Source organism: Cynocephalus volans, chromosome 5 (assembly GCF_027409185.1).
Source record: "Cynocephalus volans isolate mCynVol1 chromosome 5, mCynVol1.pri, whole genome shotgun sequence".
Taxonomy (NCBI): domain Eukaryota; kingdom Metazoa; phylum Chordata; class Mammalia; order Dermoptera; family Cynocephalidae; genus Cynocephalus; species Cynocephalus volans.
In genome coordinates, this window is record NC_084464.1 from 76,967,553 (window position 1) to 76,994,226 (window position 26,674).

The 26,674-nt window shown below is 37.1% G+C and overlaps 1 protein-coding gene across 2 annotated transcripts; it reads left to right on the top strand.

Annotated features, from left to right (window-relative positions):
- The first annotated feature begins 515 nt into the window (after positions 1-515).
- On the top strand, positions 516-19,006 carry OGFRL1 (opioid growth factor receptor like 1). 2 transcript variants are annotated; one of them, XM_063098068.1, is made up of 7 exons: positions 516-752; positions 4,638-4,724; positions 4,875-4,956; positions 7,723-7,801; positions 7,899-7,965; positions 8,081-8,226; positions 18,258-19,006. In XM_063098068.1, exons 1-7 carry the CDS (start codon positions 516-518, stop codon positions 18,922-18,924), a joined length of 1,365 nt encoding a protein of 454 aa, XP_062954138.1. In that variant the 3' UTR covers positions 18,925-19,006. The 2 variants fall into 2 exon arrangements, with proteins under 2 accessions (XP_062954138.1, XP_062954139.1); XM_063098069.1 differs by having other exon boundaries at positions 4,878-4,956.
- Positions 19,007-26,674: the final 7,668 nt, after the last annotated feature.

A 26,674-nucleotide genomic window follows, 5' to 3' on the forward strand; every position in this document is an offset into this window, starting at 1 on the left:
TGGACCAGCCTGGAGAGGGGGTGGGGGTGTGGACAGGACCCGCCTGCTGACCGTGACAGCTCCTTCGACATCACGTCCACGCCAGTCCCCGCTCCCGGGGCTGGGCGGGGATCGCTCTTCCCGGTCAGCGGGGAGGAGCTCCCGGTGGCCCCGGGCCCCAAGCGGTGGGGTGGGGTAGGTAGCAGCAGACTCTAGTCCACTCCAGGAAACGCCGGAGGCCGAGCGCAGGCAGGCCGGCGGGGGACGTGGAAGTGCGGCGCGCCCCCGGGGGCCGGGGAGGAGAAGGAACCAGATGGGCGGGCCCGAGCGTGTGCGGCGGCGGTCCCGGGGCCGCCGGCTCCTCCCCGCCCGCGTGCCTGTCTGCCGCTCGCCGCGCTGAGGCAGTGCGGCGGCGGGCGCGCGGAGGCTGCCGCCCCGCGCCCTCGCCGCGGCCATGCCCGGGCCCTAGCGCGCCTGCCGCAGCCCGCGCCCCGCAGCCCGCAGCCCCGCAGCCCGCGCCCGCCGCCGCCTCTTCAATGGGCAACCTGCTCGGCGGAGTCAGCTTCCGCGAGCCCGCCACCGTGGAGGACTGCGACTCCACCTGGCAGACCGACTCGGAACCCGAGCCCGAGGAGCCGCGGCCGGGCGGCGGCGGTGGCGAGGGCCCGGGGCAGGAGCCCGAGCAGCCCGCGCAGCCCCCGGAACGAGCCGGCGGCCGGCCCCGCACCAGCCCCGCGCCGGACGAGGAAGCTGAGGCGGCGGGCGCCGAGCAGGTACGCGGCCCCGCGGCGGCCTCGGGCCGGGCTGGGGCGAACCTGCCCCCGGCGTCGGGGAGGGGAGCCAGCGCCGAGTCGCTCCCGTGCGCCGGGGACAGGGCGCCGTGGGGCGGCTGCTCGTCCCTGCGACCCGAGCCCTCCGCGCCCGCGGCTGTCCCGCCGCCCAGGACTGGGGTGGGCAGGGCGGTGAGGGCTTTGGTGGCCCGGAGCGCCGGGGCCGCCCGCCGCTGGCCTGGGGCCTGGCTGTGGGCACGACAGGGAAGTCCCTCAAGGCAGAAGCCAACTTGAATGGGTGTTTTCTTTGCCTCCGCAGCGCAGCTGGGTGATGCGAAGGTGGGGTGGGAGGAACCTGTCTAAAAATAGAGGATGGTGAAAAGCCGTCTAGTCCGTGCTTTTGGTAAAGATTAGTCAGAGTAAGATGCGACTGCAGTTGCCGAGCAGCTAGCACTGTTCCCTACTGTGGGGCCTGCAGCCATTGAAAGTATTGTAGATGGTCCCCATGTGAAGTTAAATCTCTGCGGTTCTTAACCCAAGTACGGCCTTTCAACCGAGGAGTTAAGGGCACTCTTCCAAAAAATCTTATTTCACCCAGAAAACTTGTTGATCCAAGTGTAATTAAATCATTGGATTAATACAGTTTGGAGGAAAGGTTAGTAAAGCGATAAATAACCCCCTTCACCTGTGACAAACTGAAAATAATGAGAAACTTTAAAAACAAGGAAGTGTCGCCTAGCGTCAGAGGAACTACGCATTTTGGAGGTATTTAGGTTTGTGGTTCTGCATTAGGTCCTCCTCTTAATCAGCGATGGGGAACCGAGAACGGGAAAATGGAGTCGAAAGTCCAATGTGACCACAGATATTTAGGGGAATCATCACCTAAATATTACCGCTAGCGCTGCTTCATCCATCTTGATGATTATCTGTGTTTAGGTAAGGGGGAATTAAAAACAAAGTGCAGGCTCTGCTAAGTGACTTAAATGCACTGCAATTTCAGGGCGGGGGTTGCTGTTTTTAATCCCAATTTTTGGAGAAAACAGACGCTAAGAGAGAAAGAGAAACTTCCCGAGATCATTCAGAGAGAGAACGATGCAAACCCTTCTGTCAGTATCGTCAGCACCTTGGACCGGCTGAAATCTTGAGTGTCCCTCTGCTCTTGTTCTCTGGTTTCCTGCTCTGTCGTTTGCATTGCAAATTCAACCCTAGGAAAAGTATTAGGTGCTGTATTCCAGTGTTTTCCCCTTCTACTTGTCTCCCAATTAAGTATCCACCTACAGGAGTTTGAGATATCAAAAAACTCCAGCTAAGGTTCAATCCAACTAACTAGGTCCATCTATATAAAACAGTTTAATAATTAATGTTTCAACCACTTAATTGTAACCTTAGTAAACAGTAGACCACACCAACCCACCCTAATTCTTTTAAATGATGATTTTTTCTTGTTAGTATTATCATCTAACTTCTAAAACAAAATCTGCCTTTGATTTTGCTCTTTTGACTGTCAACGCCATTTATTCTCTTCTCCCCACAGTTAATCCGTTTGCAAGTGCTACTGAAGCTATCTTTAAAGTACATCCTAGACTGACCACGTCACACCACTTCCACTGCTGTCATCTTAGTTCCAGTGACGATTGGACAAATGATGGTGCCATTAATTTAGATGGGGAAGTCTAGAGAGAAAGCAACTTTAGAGGTTAAGTCAAGGATTCTCTTGAGTTTCCTATCCTATTAGACATCCACGTGGAGTTGTTGACTAGTTAATTACATCTGTGAATGGAGGAGGCTCAGTCCAGGACTTGAGTCATCAGCATCTAAGATCAGTGGTATTTAAAGTTGTGGAAAGATACAGGTCATCAAGGAAAGAGGACTAAGCCCTGGACACTCCTCCATTTAGAGGGTGTGAAGAGGATGAGGAGCCAAAAGAAGAGGCTGACAAAGGGACCAGTGAGACAGGCAGTAAACCAGGAACATGTGGTTTCCTGAAAGCCATACTGACAGTGTTGCAGGAAGGAGGAATGCATTAACTTGCCCAGTGTTGTTGGGTGGTTGCTTGAGATGAGCACTGAGAAATTGTTTGGCAAGGTGGAGATTTGTTGGTAAAATTCACAAGAGCAGTTTTGATGGAATGCTGAGAACAAAAGCCTGATTGTAGTGGATCGTGGGAAATTGGGGGAAGAGAAAGAGACAGGTAGTATGTGCAATTCTTCCGTGATGATTTACTATAAAAGGGAGCAGAGATATGGATCTGTAATTGAGGGTAGACTTGACACAAGGAAGGTTTTGTATGTTTAAGATAAGAGATACTACAGCATATTTGTTTGCTGAGGAGGATAATCTAGAAGAGAGGTAAATTTTGATGATTCAGTTAAGTGATTTGCTTAAGGCTCCACAAATGTTAAGTAGCAGAGTTAAGACACCCTAGTCTCCTGACTCCACGCCTTTGGCTATTGATAGCATATAACAAGGTTTCCATATATTCTTCAGGTTTAGTGGAGCTGAAATTGATTCAGGCCTAATTAACTGGACTTGAAGACTGGAGCTGGGATCCTGGGCTCTGGGTCTTGTGCAACTTCTTTAAGCCTCAGTTGTCTTGTTTCTAAGATGGAAACACTAATAACTAATCAGCCAGGTGTGTTGTAAGAATCAAATGAAATAACATACATGCAAGTATTTTGTAAACGGACAAGTGCTTTCTGTACAAATGTAGGATGATGATTCATATAGTTGTAGCTCAGGCTAAATAGATTCAGAAACTTGCTAGGCAGAGCTATTTTGAAGTGTGTGGCAAGGATGAGAATTTAAGTTTTTACTTGCTTATGTAACATGACAGAGTAACTAATGTTAAACATCAGAGGATTTGGTGTTTAAGTATCTCTGTACTTGTAGTAATAGTAAGAATCACATCACTTCAAAGATGTGCGAAAATTGCTTGGAGGATGTCAGTCTGTCAACAGAGATGCGGGGTGGGGATGATGAGAAAAGGATTTGGGGTGAAGCTCTTGATGACTATTCAGGTCTAAACTTTGTCTTCTTCTTCATCATCATCACCTGTCTCATAGTTCTTCTACGTGGCACCAGATACAAGGCACTTTCTCATACATATAGTTAGAGAATGAAAATCGATTGTATTGACCTGCATCTTATGCTTTAAAAATTACTTCATGGTGGTGGGAACTTTGCTTAGGATTTCCATAGTATGAATAAACTACCACATATAAATTATTTCAATCTGATGTTCATTTCATTTGAGAGCTTGTTATTACTTTGTGTGTATATATTTTAAGTTTGCTAATTTATATCACATTGTATTATTGAACAGATGATTATTCATGCCTTTGTGTACTTGTTATAGTGCTATAAAGGATGGGGTTTAGAAAGTTATTTAGTTTGTTTGAAAATCCTCCTTTCTTTTCATCAATATTACTTGACTTCTGAGTGCAGCTAAATGTTGCAAATTTAATGACAGTTTTCTTTGTAGAATTGATTTAGTATCTTAACACTTTTTTAGTATTATCTAATGTATTCTAAAATAAGTTTTGTCATAGAGTCACTTGTGTAATATCTGGTAAATATATGCCTTGAATTCATTTTTGATGGATACTGATTCATAGCATTTGACCTCTATAGGCTTTGGTTAATAGTAAAGTTTTTTATTTAGTATTAAAACTTAGGGAAAATGTTATTGGTTCAAATGAAGAAAATAGGATGCCAATGAATATTTCTAGTCAGCATTATTACAAGAATATTTATAATATTTTCATTAATCTGTATAGGTTGACAATTGTCAGGCTTTCTTTATGGATGTTGATTATTTTTTTGTTTTAGAAATTTCTCAGTGAAATAATCTTGCTTCAACAGGTAAATGAGTTTCACTTTTTATTTTAGGGTAGTGATTCCAGTGAAGCAACTGCCAAGCCAAAGAGAAGTTTTTATGCTGCAAGGGACTTATACAAATACCGACACCAGTACCCGGTAAGAGTAGAGAATATTTTTTTCTAAAATGTAAAATATTTCCCTCCTTTTTTTCTAAATTTATGGTGCCGGTGGGAAAACATGCAAGAAAGGTCTTTGTATCTTCTCTGTATTTCCATGTGCTGGAGATTGATTTATTTTTTCCTTTAGCAGAACTTCAAAGATATCCGATATCAAAATGACTTGAGCAATCTTCGTTTTTATAAGAATAAAATTCCATTTAAGCCAGATGGTGAGTAGTCTGCTACCTTGATAAAAAGCAAACTTTAAATAATAATATATGCCTGCTTATTCTTTGTTTATTTAGTGGTTAGAACATTTTTGCTGCATGTTCATTGATGGCTTTCCTTTGCTGTGCAGTCTAATGTGTTCCCCAAGTGTTAGATCCTGGAGTTGTGAGCATTCACTTGGTAAATTCTGGAGAAATAGCTGTGGATTGGTGATACCTTCCCATTACCTGCTTACCATGGCTATTATCTGAAAGATAGTAGGGGCAATTTTTGCAAGAGGAAAACAGAGAAGATTTATAGGGCCATAGAATTTTAGATTATTAAGGAACATTAGATACAATTCAGCTTTCTCATCTTAAAGATGGGGTGACTGGGACTTAAAGCTTAAATGGCCGACTTGCTGGGTCACTCGATTGTAGAGTTGGGTCTCTACAGAGTTCGCTGTTCTTTCCAAAGTGCCAAACCTGAAAATTATTTAGGATGCGATTAGAAAGTTCAGTTTGTATTTAGAATGATCTTTCCTGTCAGTTTTCAGATTCAGGAAGCTCCAACAGTCCCAGTTCAGTGTTCCAGTATCCTGGGAAAGGAGCTGCACATACTGTGGATCTCCATCCCACTCCGCCAAATAAACCTCTCTCCTTAACAGCTCTGCAGTTGCCCTCATAGGACCTTTTCCAACCCAATAGTGAGAGAATGCAGCTGCTCTGGTCATATCATCCCAAAAGTGTGCATTTCATTAAGGCACCACCCTGTGGTTCATGGTGGGCATCCTAATTTTATCCAGGTCAAGCCAGGAAGCCAGCTTCTCTTCTTAGAGCTCTTATCTGTGTAAGCTACCGGACAGCCCTGACTCCTGCTCTTTGCTCTCAGTAGAAGCTGAGTCAAATCCACAGCAATGTGAGTCAAGGAATGAGGGTCATGGATTACAAGGATTTTTAAACGGCAGGGCAGGGCATTGCATTCTTTGGTGAACTAACTGGAGGAAGGAGACCTAAAGGCTGGATGGAGTGCTGGGAGGAGAAAGTCCCAGTGCTGTGCACTGAAAGACGTACTGGTTGGGAGTTAAGACCTAAGAACATTGCTGAAATGGCCAGAGCCACTTGTCTTTAACTTTCTGGTGTCCCAAAAGTCTGTTCTGATTTGGAGGGAAACCTCTGGACAAAAGTGCACTGTGGTATTTACTAATGATAGAAATGTTCTGCTTTGTTTACCAATGGATATAACATTAATTACATTACTAGTCTTGTTCGGACTTGGGGTAAGAAAACTTTTTGAAGAAATGCAATCATTAATTTAACTCTGATTTGAATTTCATCAAATTTATCTTGAAGGATAAAAATATTCAATTGTTAAAAGTATTAAATATTCAAAATTAGTATTTAAATATTAAAAATATTGAACAGAAAGCTATGATTTAACTCAACTATTTAACTAACATTAGTTAATAATATTAGTTTTAATTGTATTTAACTCAATTATTATGTTTCTAATAGTGAATTTATTTTTGAGGTAGTTATTTAAACCAGTAACTTTAAGCAATGCATTAATTTTTTTATCATCTTTATCACCAAATTTATTTTTAAATCTTATAAGATTGGTGGGGGTCAGAAGTTTTAGCTAAGGCCACATAATATGTAATTCTAGTTTATTATATAAATTACATCAACTCACACACTTTCTTCCTCAGTGTGTACACACACACACACACACACACACACACACACACACACACACACACACACACACACACACACACACACACACACACACACACACACACCCAGTAAGCATAAGCTTGCAATGGAATATTTTACTTATTAAGTAGGAAGAGGGTAGTTGAAAGGGAAAACAAATGGAAAATTATGGAGGTAAATGGCTTCAACATGCTAATAAAGTCAGCAGTATGATTCAAAGCAACTTTCTACTTAACCTTCCAAGAGTGGGCCTCTACTACAACCTGGTGATCTCTGGAGGACACAATAAGATGAGTTATATTTAGAGAAATGATATGTTGTGTTTTTTTCTGTGAGTTTGATTAAATGGCCATGTAGTCAACTGTAAGGATGTTGACAGACTTAAGAATCAGGAGGATTTTGTTACAGTGACTTATAGTGGAACAATGAAACATGGTGAAAAGGGCTTACTTTTTGTAACCAGGAAGACTTACATTCTATTCCTAGATATACTTTTTTACTAGTGTGTGACTGAACAAATCACACAATTTCCTCATGAGTAAAATGGGGGTAATACTGTTTGGGATAATTCTGTGAAGGTTAAGCTGTATAATGTACACCATGTATAATATGGGCCCAGCATATAGTAGGGCAGGGGTTGGCAAATTTTTTGTGTAGGGGCAGAAAATATTTTAGGCTTTGCAGGAGAGTTAGTCTGTATTGCAACCACTTAATCCTGCTGTCGTAGTGCAAAAGCTGTCATGGATGATTCATAAATGAGTGTACATGACTGTGTTCCAATAAAACTTTATTTACAAAACAGCTGGCAGGCCATAGTTTGCCAACCTCTGCTTTAGAGTACATTGCCCAATAGAACTTTCTGCGATTTGAAGTGCCATTAAATTTTTTTAAATTGGGCTTATTACATAACCAAGTATATGGCATATGGTATTCATCTTTTAAAAGCATTATTATTCTTGTGTGCTATTATTAAATTTTAAAAAGTTTTAATATAAAACTCTGGTGATTCAGATATTAAAATATCTTCACAATGTTCTAAATGACTGATTCATTTTCTAAATATTTACTGTTTAGGTGTTTACATTGAAGAAGTTCTAAATAAGTGGAAAGGAGATTATGAAAAACTGGAACACAACCACACTTACATTCAATGGTCAGTTATATATTATCTGTGTTGAGCCATGTCCTATTTAATCATGTATGTTTTCTAGACGTTGTTAATAGGGAAATTTTATTTTTTTTAAAAATAGGCTTTTTCCCCTGAGAGAACAAGGCTTGAACTTTTATGCTAAAGAACTAACTACATATGAAATTGAGGTAATGCAAGCTTATTTCATTTTATATGAAGTGGACAATTAATATTCTTGTTTTATGGTCCTGGTAGCTATTGACTCATTTCAGTTGACTTTTTTTCTGTTTTTCATCATATTAGGAATTCAAAAAAACAAAAGAAGCAATTAGAAGATTTCTCCTAGCTTATAAAATGATGCTAGAATTTTTTGGAATGAAACTGATTGATAAAACTGGAAATGTTGCTCGGGCTGTTAACTGGCAGGAAAGATTTCAGCATCTGAATGAGTAAGTAAAGCCCCTGTGATAAATCAGGAGCCAGCACGATATTTTCCCTTGGTTGGAGTTCTCTATGGGACACAGGAACACCTAGCAGATGGGCCTAGGAATTCGGATTCAAAAGCCAGTCTGAAATACATGTTATTCCCTATTTTATATTCTAAAACAAAACAAAACAAAAAGAATCAAGTTCCAGGTAGAAACACAGTTCTTCAGCTTCAGAGCTGTTTCTCTCTGAAGCAACGCCCCCCCTCCCCCGGCCAAATGCCCACAGCCAAATATGGCCTCTTGCTTCTTCATGCCACCTATTTTGGAACTTATGGTTATTGCTTGTATAGTTTTCCATATCCCTGCTACTAGGCTATATACTACTGGGGGTGCAGTCAGTTTCTAATATCCTCAAGCATGGTGTCTTCTTAGATTAAATTTATGAGTTAAGACTATGATATAAAACTGTGTTTTATAAGAATGAGATATGCCTGTACTTTTTATTAAAACAAAGGGAAAATTACAATTATCTTCACTAGTTAAAAAACAAAAAACTATTTTTGGTTAATAAATCCCAAAACCTGTGAAGAAAATTTAATGGAGGTTATTTGAAATTGTTTTGCTGTGTTCGTTTGCTTGGATATTTATAACTTTCATTAATACTTCCAACCAAGGTTTATTTACCTTAATATTTTCTTCATGTGCAAACCGTATTTTTTTTTCTTTTTAATTATAGGTTGTCTTATGAGTGCCAGAGTATAAAACAAACAGCTTTAAAACACTTTTTAGCGCATTATAATTAGCTGAATTAGGCAAGTACTAAGAGAAAAAAAAATTAAAACTAACCTAAGCAGTTTCTTTTTGGCCAAAACAGAGTTTTGTGCATTGGTTATGCAAATTTTTTGTGTCTTTCTAGAACTTTCATCTTGCTTTAGTGAAATGAGTATAAATATTAATGGTAAGCCTTCCTTTTACATTATTAGTTATAATCAACACTATTTAAATGGTAGCTTGTACTAAAACACTGAAGATATGGGCATAAAGCTTTATGATCCTGACTAGAATACCCATTAGCTCAATCAAGTTAAACTTGATTTATACAGGGCACTTAAAAGTGTAAGTATGTATGCCTCTACCTAAGCAATGCAGGTAGCTATCTCTGGACAAAGTTCCTAAGCACTTATGTCGCACTGCTAAAAAAGCTGTGTGCAGGTAGCCTATTGACATGAAGGATGTCAAAAGTAAAAGTAAATAGGGAAAAGTAAAAAGTAAACATAAAAGAGGTTCTGATAGTAACTCATCTTTCATGTACTCACAACTGTCATTTTAGAGACTTTCCTCCCCAACTTGTGTTTGGTTGGAATAGCAATCTTGTTTAGTAAATCTTTGTTGACTGAATAAATGATGAACAAAATATGGTCTTCAGCTTAAATCCTCCTTGGGGTTTTATTGCCAGATTTTCTGATTTATAGGTGGAAACAGAGCCCTTTTTGAAGGGTTAATTAAGCAATCTCCTGGCTTGAGTCGGGGGAGGGGAGCCTGAACTGATTACTCACTCCTCTGCTGCATCTAGCTCCTGGCTTTCCTCCACCCGTTGTCTCTCTTTTTCTTCTCCCTGTGTATGGCATACAGCCTTTCCAGCTGTGAACGAACTGCCTTAGGATCTGCCACAAAACATGTTTCCCCTCTGGTTTAGCTGCCAAAAAATTTTATTGACTAGATTTCAACAAATTGTAGGGGATTATATGAAAATGTCTATTCTGTTTTCTTCTTCAGTTGGGTTCTTTTCTGGTTTATTCTTAAATGTCATAACTTATTAGTGTTTTAATCTCTGTGTCATAGCTAAGTAGAAGAAAAATCTTTAATCAAAGTGAAATGAGATAATAATGTCGAGTGAACAAGTGACCATGACTAAAAGAGTTGAAATACTTTCTAACCTGAGAGTACACCTAGATAGACCAACCACTGAAATGTATTTCAAGTTTTATTTGTAATCAGCTTGGATTATTGAGCCATGTTTTAGACCTTGGAATCCCTTCTTTTATTTTCTGTCTCCTGGTTCTTGCCTTTTGTGTATTCTCTCTTAACCTACCTAGTCTTCCTGACATGTTCAACACTATTTAATGCCCTTGCCTCTGTCTGAAATCCCAGCTTCTGTCTTTTATCCTCTGTGCAACCCCAAGATTGCTTACAACACTAGAAGGAATTCAGTTGCTCTCCTCTCTACCATTTAGTCTTCCATCATGACATTTATTTCAAATCATACTGAAAAACCCAATTGCTCTTTTCTACAGTTTTGTTCCAGAATACTGATCATCAGTTTCTTCAACCCAAGTTTTTGTCTTTTTATACTGTATATGTAAATATTTTAAGTGGGAGAATGTGTAGATACAGATAAATGTGTACAGAAATTTTAACTTGACCATTCATCTTGGATTGGTCATGTGAAATTGAGCTGGTTGCAAATATAGTAAATTTTCTTTTGTTCATATGGCTCCTCTTTTAAAAAACTAAACAAAACATTCTTCTACCTTTCTGTGCATCTCTTCCTCAGCGATGTATGAAGCAGATGTTGCCCAAGAGTTTTGTCACTAAGTTTTTAGAGTATACAAACTCCATGTAAACATAACAACGAAGTCAATCCTGCTGTTAGTGGCATATTGTCTTAACTAACCCAATTTGTGTTGTCTCAAGACTTTTACTTCTTAACTATTAAAGAATGCAGATTCATAAAACTGAAACATATCTGCTATGTTTTGCCCTTTGAGCTTTAAAGAGTTGAATAAGATAATACTTTTTGGTAAACATCTGGAAGAATGAGATGATTAACTGTTGGGCTTGTCTTTCCAGAGTTTGGTTAGCCTGAATCATTAAACTTTTTGTTTTGTCCAAACAAACTTTCTTATTAAAATGTAGACCATGGAACCTCTCTCTTCCATCATTCAAGTCATCAACATCTTTTTCCACTCTTGGTAGTTTGCTAGTTATTCCTAAGTAAGAACTTCAAGCACTTTTAGAAGCTAGTGCAGGTATCTGCAATGCTTGTAGAAAGTACAGTGTCTGAGGTATAAAATGGGTTTTACGAAGTTAGAAATAAGTGATGGTTATGGTTGTGTGGTAATATTGGGTAATTAAATACCTGGGCTGTTGACAACATACACGATTAAGATATGTAGCTGAGGATTCCTTTAGGGTTTGTCCAGGCAGGTTTAATAAGGCAAGGACTGAGCTGAGCGAGGTTAGGAAGGTAGGTTATAAATTGTGACAAAACAGGTTTGGAAAGCATTCATCTGATGCTGCCCTTAGTTTTGAGACGGATAGCAAAGGTGTTAGTGCAGTCTGCGGAAAAATGCGTCTTTGGAATCAAGGCCATTAGAAATAAGATTTAAAATTATTTGATAGGAAAAGAGGAGGAGACTGGCCAGAAATAGAAGAGAATTAGGTTGTTAAGTTGGGATAGGTACAAAAATGGTGGTCCTGAATACCAAATCTTTAAATAAATAATTATAACAGTAATAATAATAGTTTTAAATACTATAATATCTAGTATGTATTGAGTTCTACATGCCCTACATATGTATCATTTCATTTGATTCCCGTAAGTTGTAGACCATTTTCCCCATTCTACAGATGAGGATACTGAGATTCAGAGAGACATCATAGTTTCACATAGCTGCTAAGTGACAGAGCCAGGGTGGAAACTCATTTCTGACTGCAAAACCCATGCTGTTAAACAGTGCTCTGCTAAATCAGTTTTTCATCCTTTGCCAGAATTGTTCTAAAAGTGGAGTGGTTTTTGCTGCTTTCCTTGAGAGTCGGCTTTGTATGGTGGATTTTGCTGATGAGCTGACACTATAAATCTTTCTATTTAGCTGTTAGCTAATGAGTTTATGTTCAGCATTGATTACCTGTGATGGGCACAGTTCATTGGTGTTGCTGCAGATAAATGCTCTGTTAGATCTTTTATCCTCAGTGTATTTAAAATAAGCAAACAATTCAAAACCAGAGGGAATAAATTTAAATCTAACTGTTTTTCTTTATTTTTTAAATTTTATTTTATTTTGTCAATATACAATGTGGTTGATTATTGTGGCCCATTACCGAAACCCCCCTACCTCCTCCCTCTCCCCCTCCCTCCCAGCAATGTCCTTTCTGTTCACTTGTCGTATCAACTTCAAGGAATTGTAATTGTTGTGTCTTCTCCCCCCCGCAGTTTATTTGTGTATTTATTTATTTATTTTTAGCTCCCACAAAGTGAAAACGTGTGATATTTCTCTTTCTGTGCCTGACTTGTTTCACTTAATATAATTCTCTCTAGGTCCATCCATGTTGTTGCAAATGGCAGTAATTCATTCTTTTTATAGCTGAGTAGTATTCCATTGTGTAGATATACCACCTTTTCCATATCCACTCATCTGATGATGGACATTTGGGCTGGTTCCAACTCTTAGTATTACAAATAGTGTCACAATGAACATTGGGGAACAGGTATACCTTCTACTTGATGATTTCCATTCCTCTGGGTATATTCCCAGCAGTGGGATAGCTGGGTCATATGGTAGATCTATCTGCAATTGTTTGAGGAACCTCCATACCATTTTCCATAGAGGCTGCACCATTTTGCAGTCCCATTAACAATGTATGAGAGTTCCTTTTTCTCTGCAACCTCGCCAGCATTTATCATTCACAGTCTTTTGGATATTAGCCATCCTAACTGGGGTGAGATGGTATCTCAGTGTGGTTTTGATTTGCATTTCTCAAATGCTGAGTGATGTTGAGCATTTTTTCATGTGACTATTGGCCAGTCGTATATCTTCCTTTAAGAAATGCCTATTTAGCTCTTTCGCCCATTTTTTAATTGGGTTACTTGTTTTTTTGTTGTAAAGTTGTTCGAGTTCCTTGTATATTATGGATATTAATCCTTTGCAGATGTATAGTTTGCAGATATTTTCTCCCACCCTGTTGGTTGTCTTTTAACTCTGTTGTTTCTTTTGCTGTGCAGAAGCTTTTTACTTTGATATAATCACATTTGTTTATTTTTCCTTTGGTTGCCTGTGCTTTTGGGGTCATATTCATGAAGTGTGTGTCCAGTCCTACTTCCTGGAGTGTTTCACCTATGTTTTCTTTAAGAAGTTTTATTGTTTCAGAGTGTATATTTAATTCTTTAATCCATTATGAGTCAATTTTAGTATATGGTGAGAGGTATGGGTCTAGTTTCATTCCCTGCATATGGATATCCAGTTATCCCAGCACCATTTGCTGAAGAGGCAGTCTCTTCCCCAGTGTATAGGCTTGATACCTTTGTCAAAGATCAGATGGCTGTAAGTGCCTGGGTTGATTTCTGGATTCTCTATTCTATTCCATTGATCAGTGAGTCTGTTTTGATGCCAGTACCATGCTGTTTTGGTTATTATAGCTTTGTAGTATAGTTTAAAGTCAGTTAGTGTTATGCCTCCAGCTTTATTTTTTTTTGCTCAGAACTGCTTTGGCTATGCATGGTCTCTTGTTATTCCCTATAAGTGTCAGGATAGTTTTTTCCATTTGTGAGAAAAATGTCATTGGAATTTTGATGGGGATTGCATTGAATTTGTATATCACTTTGGGTAGTATGGACATTTTCACAATGTTGATTCTTTAATCCAAGAGCATGGGATATCTTTCCATCTTCTTGTGTCCTCTTTAATTTCTCTCAGCAGTGGTTTGTAGTTCTCATTGTAGAGATTTTTCACATCCTTGTTAACTCTATTTCAAAGTATTTTATTTTTTTGGTGGCTATTGTAAATGGGCAAGCTTTCTTGATTTCTCTTTCTGCATGTTCACTATTGGAGAATAGAAATGCTACTAATTTTTGTGTATTGATTTTGTATCCTGCAACTTTGCTGAAATCATTTATCAACTCCAAGAGTTTTTTTGCTGAGGCTTTAGGCTGTTAAATATATAGGATCATGTCATCTGCAAACAGGGACAGTTTGACTTCATCTTTTCCATTCTGGATGCCATTTATTTCCTTCTCTTCTCTGATTGCTCTGGTTAGTACTTCCAACACTGTGTTGAATAGGAGTGGTGAGAGTGGGCATCCTTGTCTAGTTCCTGTTCTTAAGGAAAAAGCTTTCAGCTTTTCCCCATTCAGGATGATATTGGCAATGGGTTTATTATATATGGCTTTAATTATGTTGAGATAATTTCCATCTATACCTAACTTGTAGAGGGTCTTCATCATGAACGAGTGTTGAATTTTATCAAATGTTTTTTCAGCATCTATAGAGGTGATCATATGGTGCTTGTGTTTGATTTTATTGATATGGTGTATCACATTTATTGATTTTCATATGTTGAACGATCCTTGCATCCCAGGGATGAATCCCACTTGATCGTGGTGTATAATTTTGCGTATGTGTTGCTGTATTCTGTTAGCTAGTATTTTATTGAGGATTTTTGTGTCTATTTTCATCAAGGATATTGGCTTGTTGTTTTCTTTTTTTGTTGTATCTTTACCTGGTTTTGGTAACAGGCTGATGTTTGCTTCATAGAATGAGTTTGGGAGAAATGCCTCTGTTTCAATCTTTTGGAATAGTTTGTAGAGAATTAGTGTCAATTCCCTTTTGAATGTTTGTTAGAATACTGCTGTGAATCCATCTGGTTTTGGGCTTTTCTTTGTTGAGAGCCTTCTGAAAACATCTTTAATCTCTCTTATTGTTATTGGTCTGTTCAGATTTTCTACATCATCTTGGCTCAGTTTTGGTAGTTTGTGTGTGTTCAGAAATTTATCCATTTCCTCCAGATTTTCAAATTTGTTGGCATATAGTTGTTTATAGTACTCTCTAATGATTCCTTGTATTCCTTGTAATATCACCTTTTTCATTTCTAATTTTTGTTATTTGCGTCTTCTCTCTTCTTTTTTTAGTTAGGTGTTCTAATGGTTTGTCAATTTTATTTATCTTTTCAAAAAACTAACTTTTTGGTTCATTGATCTTTTGTTTTTCAGGTTTCAATTTCATTAAGTTCTGCTCTGATCTTAATGATTTCTTTCCGTCTGCTAACTTTGGGTTTGTATTGTTCTTGTTTTTCTAGTTCTTTAAGGAGAAGTATTAGGTTATTCACTTGCCATCTTTCCATTCTTCTGAAATAAGCATTTAATGTGATAAATTTCCCCCTTAGTACTGCTTTTGCAGTATCCCACAGGTTTTGGTATGATGTATCATTGTTCTCATTAGTTTCAATATATTTTTTGATTTCCTGTTTGATTTCTTCTTGGACCCATATGTCATTAAGTAGAATGCTGTTTAATTTCCATGTGTTTGTATAGTTTCCAGAATTTCGTTTGTTATTGATTTCTAATTTTAATCCATTGTGGTCTGAAAAAAATACATGGAATAATTCCAGTTTTTTTGAATTTGTTGATACTTGATTTGTGATCTAACATGTGATCTATCCTGGAGAATGATCCATGTGCTGATGAGAAGAATGAATATTCTGAAGTTGTTGGATGGAATGTTCTGTAGATATCTGCCAAGTTCAATTGGTGTAGAATGTTGTTTAGATCTTGTGTTTCTTTGCAGATTCTTTGCCTAGATGATCTGTCCAATATTGATAGTGGGGTGTTCAGGTCCCCTGCTATTATGGTATTAGTGTCTGTTTCCTTCTTTAGGTCTAATAGAGTTTGCTTTATAAATCTGGCTGCTCTGACATTGTGTGCATATATATTTATGATTGTTATGTCTTCATGATGGATCAATCCTTTTATCATTATGTAGTGATCCTCAATATCTCTTTTTATGGCTTTTAGTTTAAAGTCTATTTTATCAGATATAAGAATAGCTACTTCAGCTCAGTTTTCATTTCTGTTTGCATGGTAAATCTTTTTCTGTCCTTTCACTCTTGGCTTAAGTGAGTCTTTATAGGTGACATAGTTCTCTTTAAAGCAGCATATAGTTGGGTCCACCTTTTTAATCCGGTCAGCCAGTCTGTGTCTTTTGATGGGGGAATTTAATCTTTTTACATTAAGAGTTGTTATTGAAAAGTGTTGGTTTGCTCTTAGCATTTTATTGATTTTTGGGTTTTTTTGTTTGTTTGTTTTTGTTTTTTTTAAAGATGACCAGTAAGGGGATCTTAACCCTTGACTTGGTGTTGTCAGCACCACGCTCACCCAGTGAGTGAGCCGGCCATCCCTATATGGGATCCGAACCCGTGGCCTTGGTGTTATCAGCACTGCACTCTCCCGAGTGAGCCACAGGCCGGCCCTTGATTTTTGTTTGGATGTCTTAAGTGTCTTTTGTTCCTTTCTTTCTGATTTACTGTTTGTCTTCTGTATTTGTTGGTTTCTTGGGTTGTAGATCAACTTTTTTTTTCACTCTTCATTGGAGGCTTTTTTATTTTTCTAGTGGGTTTTGATTTTTCTTGAGTTTTTATGGCAGTGGTAGTTATTTTTCAGGTACCATACCCAGAATTCCCTTGAGAATTTCTTGTAAGGGTGGTCGTGTGGTAGTGAACTCCCGCGGTTTTTGTTTGTCTGAGAAATATACTATTTGCCCTTCATTTCAGAAGGATAGCCTTGCGGGGTAGAGTATTCTTAGCTGGCATTCTCTGTCTTTTAGTATTTTGAATACATCATTCCATTCCTTTCTGGCTTTTAGAGTTTGTGATGAAAAGTCTGATGTTAGTTGGGTTGGGGCTCCTTTATAGGAGATTTGATGCTTCTCTCCTGCAGCTTTTAAGATTCTCTCTTTGTCTTTGAATTTTGCCAATTTGACTATAACATGTCTTGGAGAAGACCTTTTTGGGTTGAATGTATTTGGGGATCTTTGAGCTTCCTGAATCTGAAAATCTGTGTCTTTTCCTATACCTGGGAAGTTTTCTGCCAGTATTTTGTTGAATATGTTTTCAATGCAATCTCCTTTTTCCTCTCCTTCTGGAATACCCATGACTTGCATATTTGAGTGCTTAAGGTTGTCTAATATCTCTCTTAGATTTTCTTCAATGTTTTTAATTCTTTTTTCTTTTTCTTTTTCTTTTGTGTCTGCCTGTGTTATTTCAAACAGCCCATCTCCAAGGTCAGAAATTCTCTCTTCTGCTTCAGGAAGCCTTCTGGTTAACCTCTCTATTGTGTTTTTTACTTTGTTGAATGAATTCTTCAGCTCAGCAAGCTCTGCTACATTCTTTTTCAGGGCATTGATTTTCTTGTACATTTCTTCTTTCATGTCCTGCATACTTTTCCTCCTTTCATCATGTTGTCTAGCTTAGTTTTCTTGTATCTCATTTAGTTTCCTTAGAATTATCACTCGAAATTCCTTATCAGACATTTTAAGGGCTTCTTGTTCTATAGGACCTAGAGCTTGAGAGTTATTACCCTTTGGTGGTATACCTTCTTGATTTTTCATATATCTGTTATCTTTCCTTTGACGTTTAGTCATTGTGGCAAGGGATTTCATGGTCCAGTGGTTCATAAGTATTGTCTGGCTAGGATCCTGCCAGGGCTGCCAATTTGGCATGGCTGCCTCAGTGTCTGCTCCGTTGCCTGCTGTCACCTCGGGCGTGTGGTTGCCGAGGGTCTTGGGCCTCTCCAGGGGGTGCCTCTCTGGTCAGCGTGCACTTTGCTGGGCTGGGGATAAGGTCTGGCAGTGGTGAGGCTTACCTGCTCAGTTGTGTACTGGCACCGTGGGGCATGTGGTCTCAACAGATCTCGGGCCTCTCTGGGGGGGCACCTCTCTGGTTGGCATGCATTCGGCTGGGCTGGGGATGGGGTCCAGCTGTGACGACGTCTGTGCTCAGTCCCAAATCTAAGTGTTTTTCTAATACGAAGAACTAAACAAACAAGAAGAGTTTATTTTATACATTTGAGTGTCACATGGATTGACATTACATTGAGGCATAAAAGTTAAATGCCTTCTGATTTATTCTTCTTAATCATGTCTAATATGACTTTTAAAAAGTCTTCACAAGGCTTTTTCCATGCCTTACAGTTCCATAAAAAGTGTTTTTCCAGTTATTGTCATTCTCCTGCTTTCCTCCACCTAGTTTTTTTCCCCCTCATTTTATTCTATCCTCTCTTCCAGGTCCCAGCACAACTATTTAAGAATCACCCGTATTCTTAAAAGCCTTGGCGAGCTTGGATATGAAAGTTTTAAATCTCCTCTTGTAAAATTTATTCTTCATGAGGCTCTTGTGGAAAATACTATTCCCAATATTAAGCAGAGTGCTCTGGAGTATTTTGTTTATACAATTAGAGACAGACGAGAAAGGAGAAAGCTCCTGCGGTTTGCCCAGAAACATTACACGCCTTCAGAGAATTTTATCTGGGGACCGCCTAGAAAAGAACAGATGGAGGGAAGCAAAACTCAGAAAATGCCTGCCCCTCCTGCCTCCAGTCATAACAGTCAGACTTCTATGCACAAAAAATCCAAGGACTCCAAAAATTCCTCTTCAGCTGTTCATTTAAATAGCAAAACAGCTGAAGAAAAAAAAGCAGCACCAAAAGAGGCTGAGGAAGAGACAGACAGGCCCAGCCCAGAGCCCAGCAATGAAGCTGACAAGCCAAGAAACACAGAGAAGGACAGTCACGCTGAGAACTCAAATTCTCAACCTGAAAAAACAGTTTCTAATCTCACAGAAAAAAAGGAGAGTGCATCACCTCCTGAAAAAGATGAAGAAGGTGAAAATCATAAGAAAGACTGGGAAAATCCTGGAAATACAAGTTGCCACGATGATGTACTACTACAGTGAATTTTCAGAAAACTCACAAACCAGTTTAGATAGCAGAGGAGAAAACTATGATACAGGTTTATCCTAATCAACAGAGATGAGGTTACGTTTCAAATTCTAGTCACCTGTTTGTGATTTCTGTTCTAAGCATTTTGTTATTGTTTGTTTTTTATTTTGGATGACAATGAATTGAATATTTAATAAGAAGTTTTAAGAGACCTAATAAATGAATGTATTCTGTAATGCTTTTAGGATATGAATTTTCAAATTCTGTATATAATAATTACTTTTATATTATTTCCAAGGAATATAGAAATAATCATGTAGTATTTGATATATAAAATATGTTCTTTCAAGAGATTATAGTCTACATGTAGAAAATCAAGAGGGTAGTTTCATTGTATTGCCACACCTTTACCACATTAATTAATGTGGGTAATTAATTAATGGGGTAATTTTTTTTAAGGTGGAAGAGAGAATTTGGTTTTCTCAGATGTACTCAGAAAGTAATTTGGGTTCTTTGATCACACCTCATTGTGTTCATTTTAGATCCTTGATAAGGGGAATGGATGTCCTTGAGGAGCTCTGACTTCCACAGCTCATTTGGCAATCCTGCTGTCTTTTTCTCTCTCCTCTTCATGCTCATCCTTGAGCCACCATATTTGTATGCTAGCATGTGCATTTCTGGTATACATAGGGTGATCTCCTATATTGGAATCTAAATTGAACAGAGGGGGACTTTCAACTGTATGATTTCAAGAATTTGCTTTGTTTAAAAAAATACAAATGTGTTCTTTATTAAGTGCTGAAAAACAAATTTTGATGCAGCAGTCCAAGAAAAGAACTTTGCTTTCTATGGCTGTTCTGTATAAATTTGCAGTTGATTCTGATATGCAAATGACTAAAGAATTTAAAAATAGGAAAGGAAATAATTCATTTTTAAAAGGCATGCCTCTTGCTCTGTCAACAAGGCAGTAATCCCTTAAACCATGTATATCTGTGTTATATGGATTATGAAATTAATAATGTTGCTTAGTCCACAATGTATATTTTAAAAATATATGTATAGTTTGATTCATCTCTGAGTCATCAAACATTGACATTGAGAACAGATTTGAAATTCCATATATCAGTTCTAGTAAGCACTTAATATGTTACATAACTCTGGGTAAGAGCAAATTTTATTTTCTATAATATTATTACTAATTATTATTACGAATCAGAAAACAATCAGAAACACTGTGATGAGAATATTAAGGCATACATACAAATGTAATTAAAGCAATGAATAGATAAAACATTTCACTTTATTTCATTTAGAAAGGAATTGACTTTTTTGTCTCTCTCAGGCTTTTAAGAAAAGTTCTATTCACTTTAATCTCCCAGAGAATTTTTACCATATCCTATTTTGTGTCATGTCATATCATCTTCTGTTACTTCTATCGATCCATATTTTCAACAATGGATTTCTAGAAAATAATCACTCATAGTATGTCTTTAGAAATATGATTTTATTGCTTTAAAGTTTACATGTAACATTCTAGTTGCTTAACCCTGATTTTTCATATGAATCTTAGCATTCATGTTGTATATCATATTCTCATAAATGTAATATAGAACATTTTCTCATTTTTCAGTTTCCACAATATGCCAATTTTTGCTTTCTTCTGTTTTGTGAAATGAATATTAGGATTTAAGGATACAATCTGCTTTTGTGTTTCAATTTCTTTTTTACATGTAAGAAATACATGGACCCTCTTACGTGATACTTGTCGCAGTGTCCCTATAGAGCTCAATAAACAGTTTTACGGGCTTCAGGGGATCAGAGTAGGTTGTTGAATTAGGCTGAATTGTAGGAACACAATTAATTTAATTCCAAATATTTTACCAATTTTGCATACATGATAAAGTGTTCATGTTTCTAAAGTTTCTAAATATTAAAATTTATGACCAGATATGAAAATATTAATGAACAGTTACCAGATACTAAAATAAATGAATATAATCTGAATTGCTTAGAAATTGTAGTATATTAGAGTGCTTAGAAGTAAAACATTTTTAGAATATTATTCCTAATTAGGGGTTTTGATTAGACTGTTCCATTTAATTTGAGAATATTTAGTCTTAAGGGGAAAACTGCCTGGCTTCTATCTAAAATAGTGGCCTTTTTCCACCATGCTGTTTTTTAAATACATATTCACATGTAACAGTATGTTTCTTACATTTAATTTGTAAATAACTTACATAGTGGAGAACAAGTAAGAGGATGTCACTCTTTTTACAGATAAAAATTGAGTGGAATTTTTTTCTATTAAATATACTTTGTATATTTAACGGTTTTTAAAATAAAATCTATGGGTATGTATTTATGTGTGTCTTAGATATGAAACATCCCCCTGGGTTTGACTCCTGTGTTTCATATTTTTAAAAATTACCATATGCTTGCAAAAATTTACCAAGAAGCTGTTATAAAAAATGAGGTGAAGCATGACAAAATAGCTAGAAATATTATTGAATCTTTGCAAATATATAGTCTTTATTGTGGTACCATGGAGTGCAAGGATACTAAATATTGGTTATTGATAAAATACTAACTTGCATTTCAGGGCAAATAGATGTTATGTTGCTTGATTAGTCTAGTACATTTAAAATATTTTGTATTTTCATGTATTAAAGAAGATAATATATGTGAAAATATTTTGAAATACTCTAAAGTGACATAATTTTAAGATATATTTCTGTACAATAGAGGAAAAGTTTATAACATTAAGAATATTGTATTATTACACATTTTCATGCTCAATCTCATGAAATTCAAAAGAATCATTATAGAAATGAAAATATGTCTGCTTTCTTTAAATCAAGTCTAGTTGTCAGTTCAAAAATTATGTTGTATGATTTTGTTTTAAATTTAGGTTTTGAGACTACGTTTTTCCAGCTTCAAGGAGAAAATAAAACCTACAACTCAGGAGTTACTAGGAAAGTTCTAGGACTTTTGGCCAAGTATTAAAAATATAAACACATATAAATGCTATCATGCCTGTCATGGTCATTATGTTTCATATTTTGTCATATAAAATTGCCTACTCTGCCTCTAACTTTTATACTTTAACCTGAGTGGAAGTATGATCTGGTGAAAAAAAAAATAGTATAGTGTTACATCTGAGTTAGTCTTTAAAAAACATTTTAGTAAATAAACCTCTACATCAAGTGGTCAAAACTTGACTGATGGATAGAGAATATTCGGTTAGTTGTTTTAATGTTAAATTTCCCAAGTTTATGGTTGAGTTTATAATCCACTGAGTAAATAAATCAAGTGTATTTTAAAATTAAAATTGAGGCTCTTCTAAAAGCTTTATTTTCTAACCTGAGAAAAGAAGGGTATTCTTCATCTTGATTGTAAATACATCTATGAGTCTTTATTGTCTATTTTGTGTTAGTGTGTATTCCTTGTTATAGGAGTGTTTTTAAAGATTTTCATTTTGGAAAATTTCACTTAGAAAATTCCTCTTTCTTTTTTGGGTCATATATGTTAAATATAACATAGGCAGGAATTAGATATGCTGGAATCACTTCAAATGATGATGGTGTTGTAGAGAAAGATATTTGGGTCAATGTAGGATCTAGAAAATTAGGAGTTTATATCTATTGACTTCTTTCAACTTTGAGATCTGAACTGTTTATTATAGGAACAGATTTGTGTGGGTAATGTCTAAGGTGACCGTGAATACTAGCCTGCCTCCTTCCCTGTTCTAGTTATCTAACCCAACCCACCCAAGCAGATTGAGTTCAGGAACAGTCTGTCTTCAGAAATCCCTTACTACTGAAATTAATAATGATATAGTTATAAATATGAATGCCTGGAGGTGTCCAGATGTGCCTTAATGAGTGTAAATGGCTTTCATTCAGAGGTTAATGTTTTACTCCATTGTAAAATCTTGTCAGAAGGAATTTTCCAAATCATGAATATCAATAATTTTAATGAAATTTACTTCAGTGCTTTATCATTTTGGAGAAATTGCCATTTGAGACAGTAGCATCAGTTCATAAAGAAGTGTACTCACCACAGTATTTAACAATGTGTTATATTCGACAAATAGAGTTCGGAGTAAGAAAGAGTAACTATGTTGTTTGATACACTTATTTATGTATTTTTGAGTTTTGCTGCATGCCATAATTTTCGTTTTAAACATCCCTTAGTTACTACAAGTAATATTTATATGTTTTACTTCTTATTCTTAGATGCACATGGATGCAGAAAATGGAATTATAGTAGAGAAATTATTGAAAGTTGAATTTTAGTAGAAGGTTGAAGGAATCTGAAATTAATTTGAGGAACTCTTCAGCCACAGTTTTATTAGAAACATTTAAAAAGCATTTAAAAAACATTTAAAAAAAAATTTTTTTTTTCCTAGGTTAGAAGAAATGTTCTTTGTCATCTGCTTTTTTCCTATTATGTTGTGAAACTTGTTTCAGCAATGTGTGGGAAAAAACTTCTTAATATATTTGTTCTTATGAATTAAAGATTTCATGTGGAGAATACAATTAACTGCTTTGTGTTATGGCCCAAATTCTGGCTGGTAGTAGAGTTCAGGGAGGAAGAGGTGACTAAGATTCAGGGTGGGCACCTTGGGAAGTGCAGCCAGCACTGGGCCTGCCCTCTCCATTGGCATGATGGGTCCTCAGAGCCTACTCTGGGTAAGAAGGGTAATGGGCCCTGTAATCTCTGACTGCTGAGGAAGATGAACCACCTTGGACTCCTTACACAATTTTGATGGATATAAATTTTTACAAAATATCTGCTACAATTTATTTGCCACCATTTTGTAGTTGTTTAGAAAATTGTGAGCAATTGGGCATCTGGTATGTAAATTATAGCTGTATCTTTATAACTGTCTTGGGAAACGTATTGAAAAACTAATCCCCTTCATCCCCAGTTCTTTAATCAAAAATTCATTTGGGTTGTTCTTTCACAGGTATATATGAAAAACTCTTTATAAAATGATTCAGAGAAAAGGTATTAATGCTCAGTTGTTATGCTAAAAGATCTTTTTTTTCCCCTTTTTTCCCTAACTCAGAGCACTCTGAAAAAATATTTAAACTATGAGGTGTATTTATCATATTTTTGTTTTTTAAATTAGAAAGGAGTTTGTGGAATATTTTACATTATCAAAAGAGATTAGTTAATTAGATAATAAGCTTTGGTCCAAGAAATCTTCAAGTTCTGCACTCATTGGTCAAACAAGTATATTTATTTTTCCAGTGCTAACAAGATTTAGTTCCATTTGAACAAAAAGAAAGCACAAATGAAACAAAGGATTAGAAACAATAACAAGAAACTCACCACAGAAATAAAGACATAACCAATTATAAGTTTGTGCAAGTGCCAGAATTTTTGGAAGCAGGTGAGGAATGATCTAGAAAAGCTTTATGGTGGGATGTGCTTTAAGAATCAGCTCTATATTTGTGCTGTGGATCAGGGATCGGTGTGGAAACAGATCCCATTAATTCTGTCTTTTGAACCAGCAATTCCATCTACTCCCTGTTGAAACCTTCCAGTAGACTGATAGAATTAATCCGGTGATAAGATACCAAGTGTAGTTCCTTTGCTTGGGTGCACCAATAGTTTGTGGTTTAACTAACAAGAAGTGAAATTGAGGAACTGGTTGCAGATAAGAGAAGGACTCAGTGGTAGGTGGTTTATGAATGAAGGAACTATCTCTCACACTGTCAAGAGTTGAGAGCACATTGATTGTGTGGCACTACAACTGAGAGAAACAAATGAGAGCAAAAGGTTTGTTTCTTTGACAAGCATTTTTTCCCCCTTTCTTTAAAAAGGGCTTTTACTTGTGCTCCAAGTAAGATATTTGCTCTTGTTTAGTATTACCTAAGGAGATAGATGGCAGACTGGGTCTAGTCCCTATTTCAATTTGGAAGCTATCATGTCTTTTGTATTTTAAATATTTCAGGAAAATGGGTATTTTATAAAGATGTGTGTTACTTATCACATAAGCTCTGATTCTCCAGTGGCCACCGGACCTTCTCTGTGCTCTGTATTCAACTGCAGTATGAAATACAGAATGCTGTGTATGTTTGTTAGCACCAATACCATGTGTATGTGGTAGAAGTTGTAACCAGTTTCTGGATCTATATGGTACTATACAATACTTATTTTATAATTCTGTAACTGTATGGCAGTGTTATGCCAAAAATGTATTAAGAACAATCGTTATGTTGCTTACTGCTGTATTTTAATATGTTGTTTCCAAAATAATATATTTAGTGTTCCTTTAAAGTAATTATTTTTAATAACTATTGCCAAGTATACATCCTATAAAATTAATAAAAGCCACATCATCTTAGATAACATTTTAGCATTGTGCTATAGAGTACATTATGATGATTTTGCACAATTAAAATATTTTAAAAGAGCTGAAAAAAATGACTTGTTTTCCTATGATTAAACATATATTTTTATGATTAACACGTAAGGTTACCATTTTTTTATCCTCTAAAATAAATATTTTATTGTAAAGGGTGAAATCTTATTTACATATGAAGTTATTTTTATTGTGTGATTTTACTGGGCAGATCACATGTGTAAATACTTGAATGTTTATTGTTCTCTATTTTACTTTAATGCAAAGTTTTAAAAGTATATTTCATACAGATGAATGAATATGAATAGCTAATGGAAATAACAGAGTTTTTTTCCACATAAATGGGCTAGTGTTTTTAATAAGTCAAACTTTTGATTAAGAAAAATGCAATTGTGAGATGAAAGTGAAGAGGAGCTCACTCTAAGAATCACGAGACAATGTAGACAAAAATGAAGAAAAGCATAACATTTGAGCTTGGCTGCCTTGATCTATGTAGGCAGAGAAAGAGTATGAAAGAACTAAGGATAAATCATGGAAAGAGAATAAAGTTACATTATGCATAATTGAAAAACAGAGAAAAAAAAGAGCAGCCACAATGGTGACTGAGCATGATTTTGGCAGCAGCCTCTTGGATGAGTTGTTTAGTAGAGTAGAACGCACACAAGCAATTACGGTATGACAGGACCGGACACTGTCTGAAAATAGAAAATAGGAGAGTTTTATTTTCCTCACAGATCGAATGTCGGAAGGCAACATAAAATCTTAAGAAAATTGAGATTCTCAGGGATACTGAGAAATGCAGGACTGAGCCTGCATTTCATCAAGAATGAAAATTCTAATATGGGAGAGATTTTGAAGAAATCTCTCATTTTCCTTATTTTAAGCTTCAAGTCGATGCATAGCAGTCAGGCTGGTGTTTCAGGGATTGGAGGAAATCCCAGCCTGGATAAGAGTGATGACAGGCAGTTTGGCTGCTTGTGGGTGACTTTAGCTTTTGGTGACAGTGAATGAGTGAGTCGTCAGACTATTACGAGGAACACATAGGGATTATCTTGCGCTTTGGATTATCCCCATGAATATGTAGGATTAATTGGAAGAGCATTTAAAAATAGGATACTAAAGAAACAGATTAGGGGCCGAGCTTGTGGCGCACTCAGGAGAGTGCGGTGCTGGGAGCGCGGCGACGCTCCCGCCGCGGGTTCGGATCCTATATAGGTAATGGCCAGTGCACTCACTGGCTGAGTACCGGTCACAAAAAAGACCAAAAAAAAAAAAAAAAAAAAAGAAACAGATTAGGGAGCCAGCATGGATTTGACTAAACCACTCAGGAAGGTTTATTAATTTTGCTCCCATAGTTAGCATTCTTCTATTTTTATAACCTTATTGCATAT

Excerpts from the sequence above, each read along its gene's own strand:
- OGFRL1 (XM_063098068.1), top strand. The coding sequence starts at position 516 with ATGGGCAACCTGCTCGGCGGAGTCAGCTTCCGCGAGCCCGCCACCGTG. Across the intron at positions 4,725-4,874 it reads AATACCGACACCAGTACCCG|CAGAACTTCAAAGATATCCG; the intron begins GTAAGAGTAGAG and ends TTTTTCCTTTAG. Across the intron at positions 7,966-8,080 it reads TAACTACATATGAAATTGAG|GAATTCAAAAAAACAAAAGA; the intron begins GTAATGCAAGCT and ends TCATCATATTAG.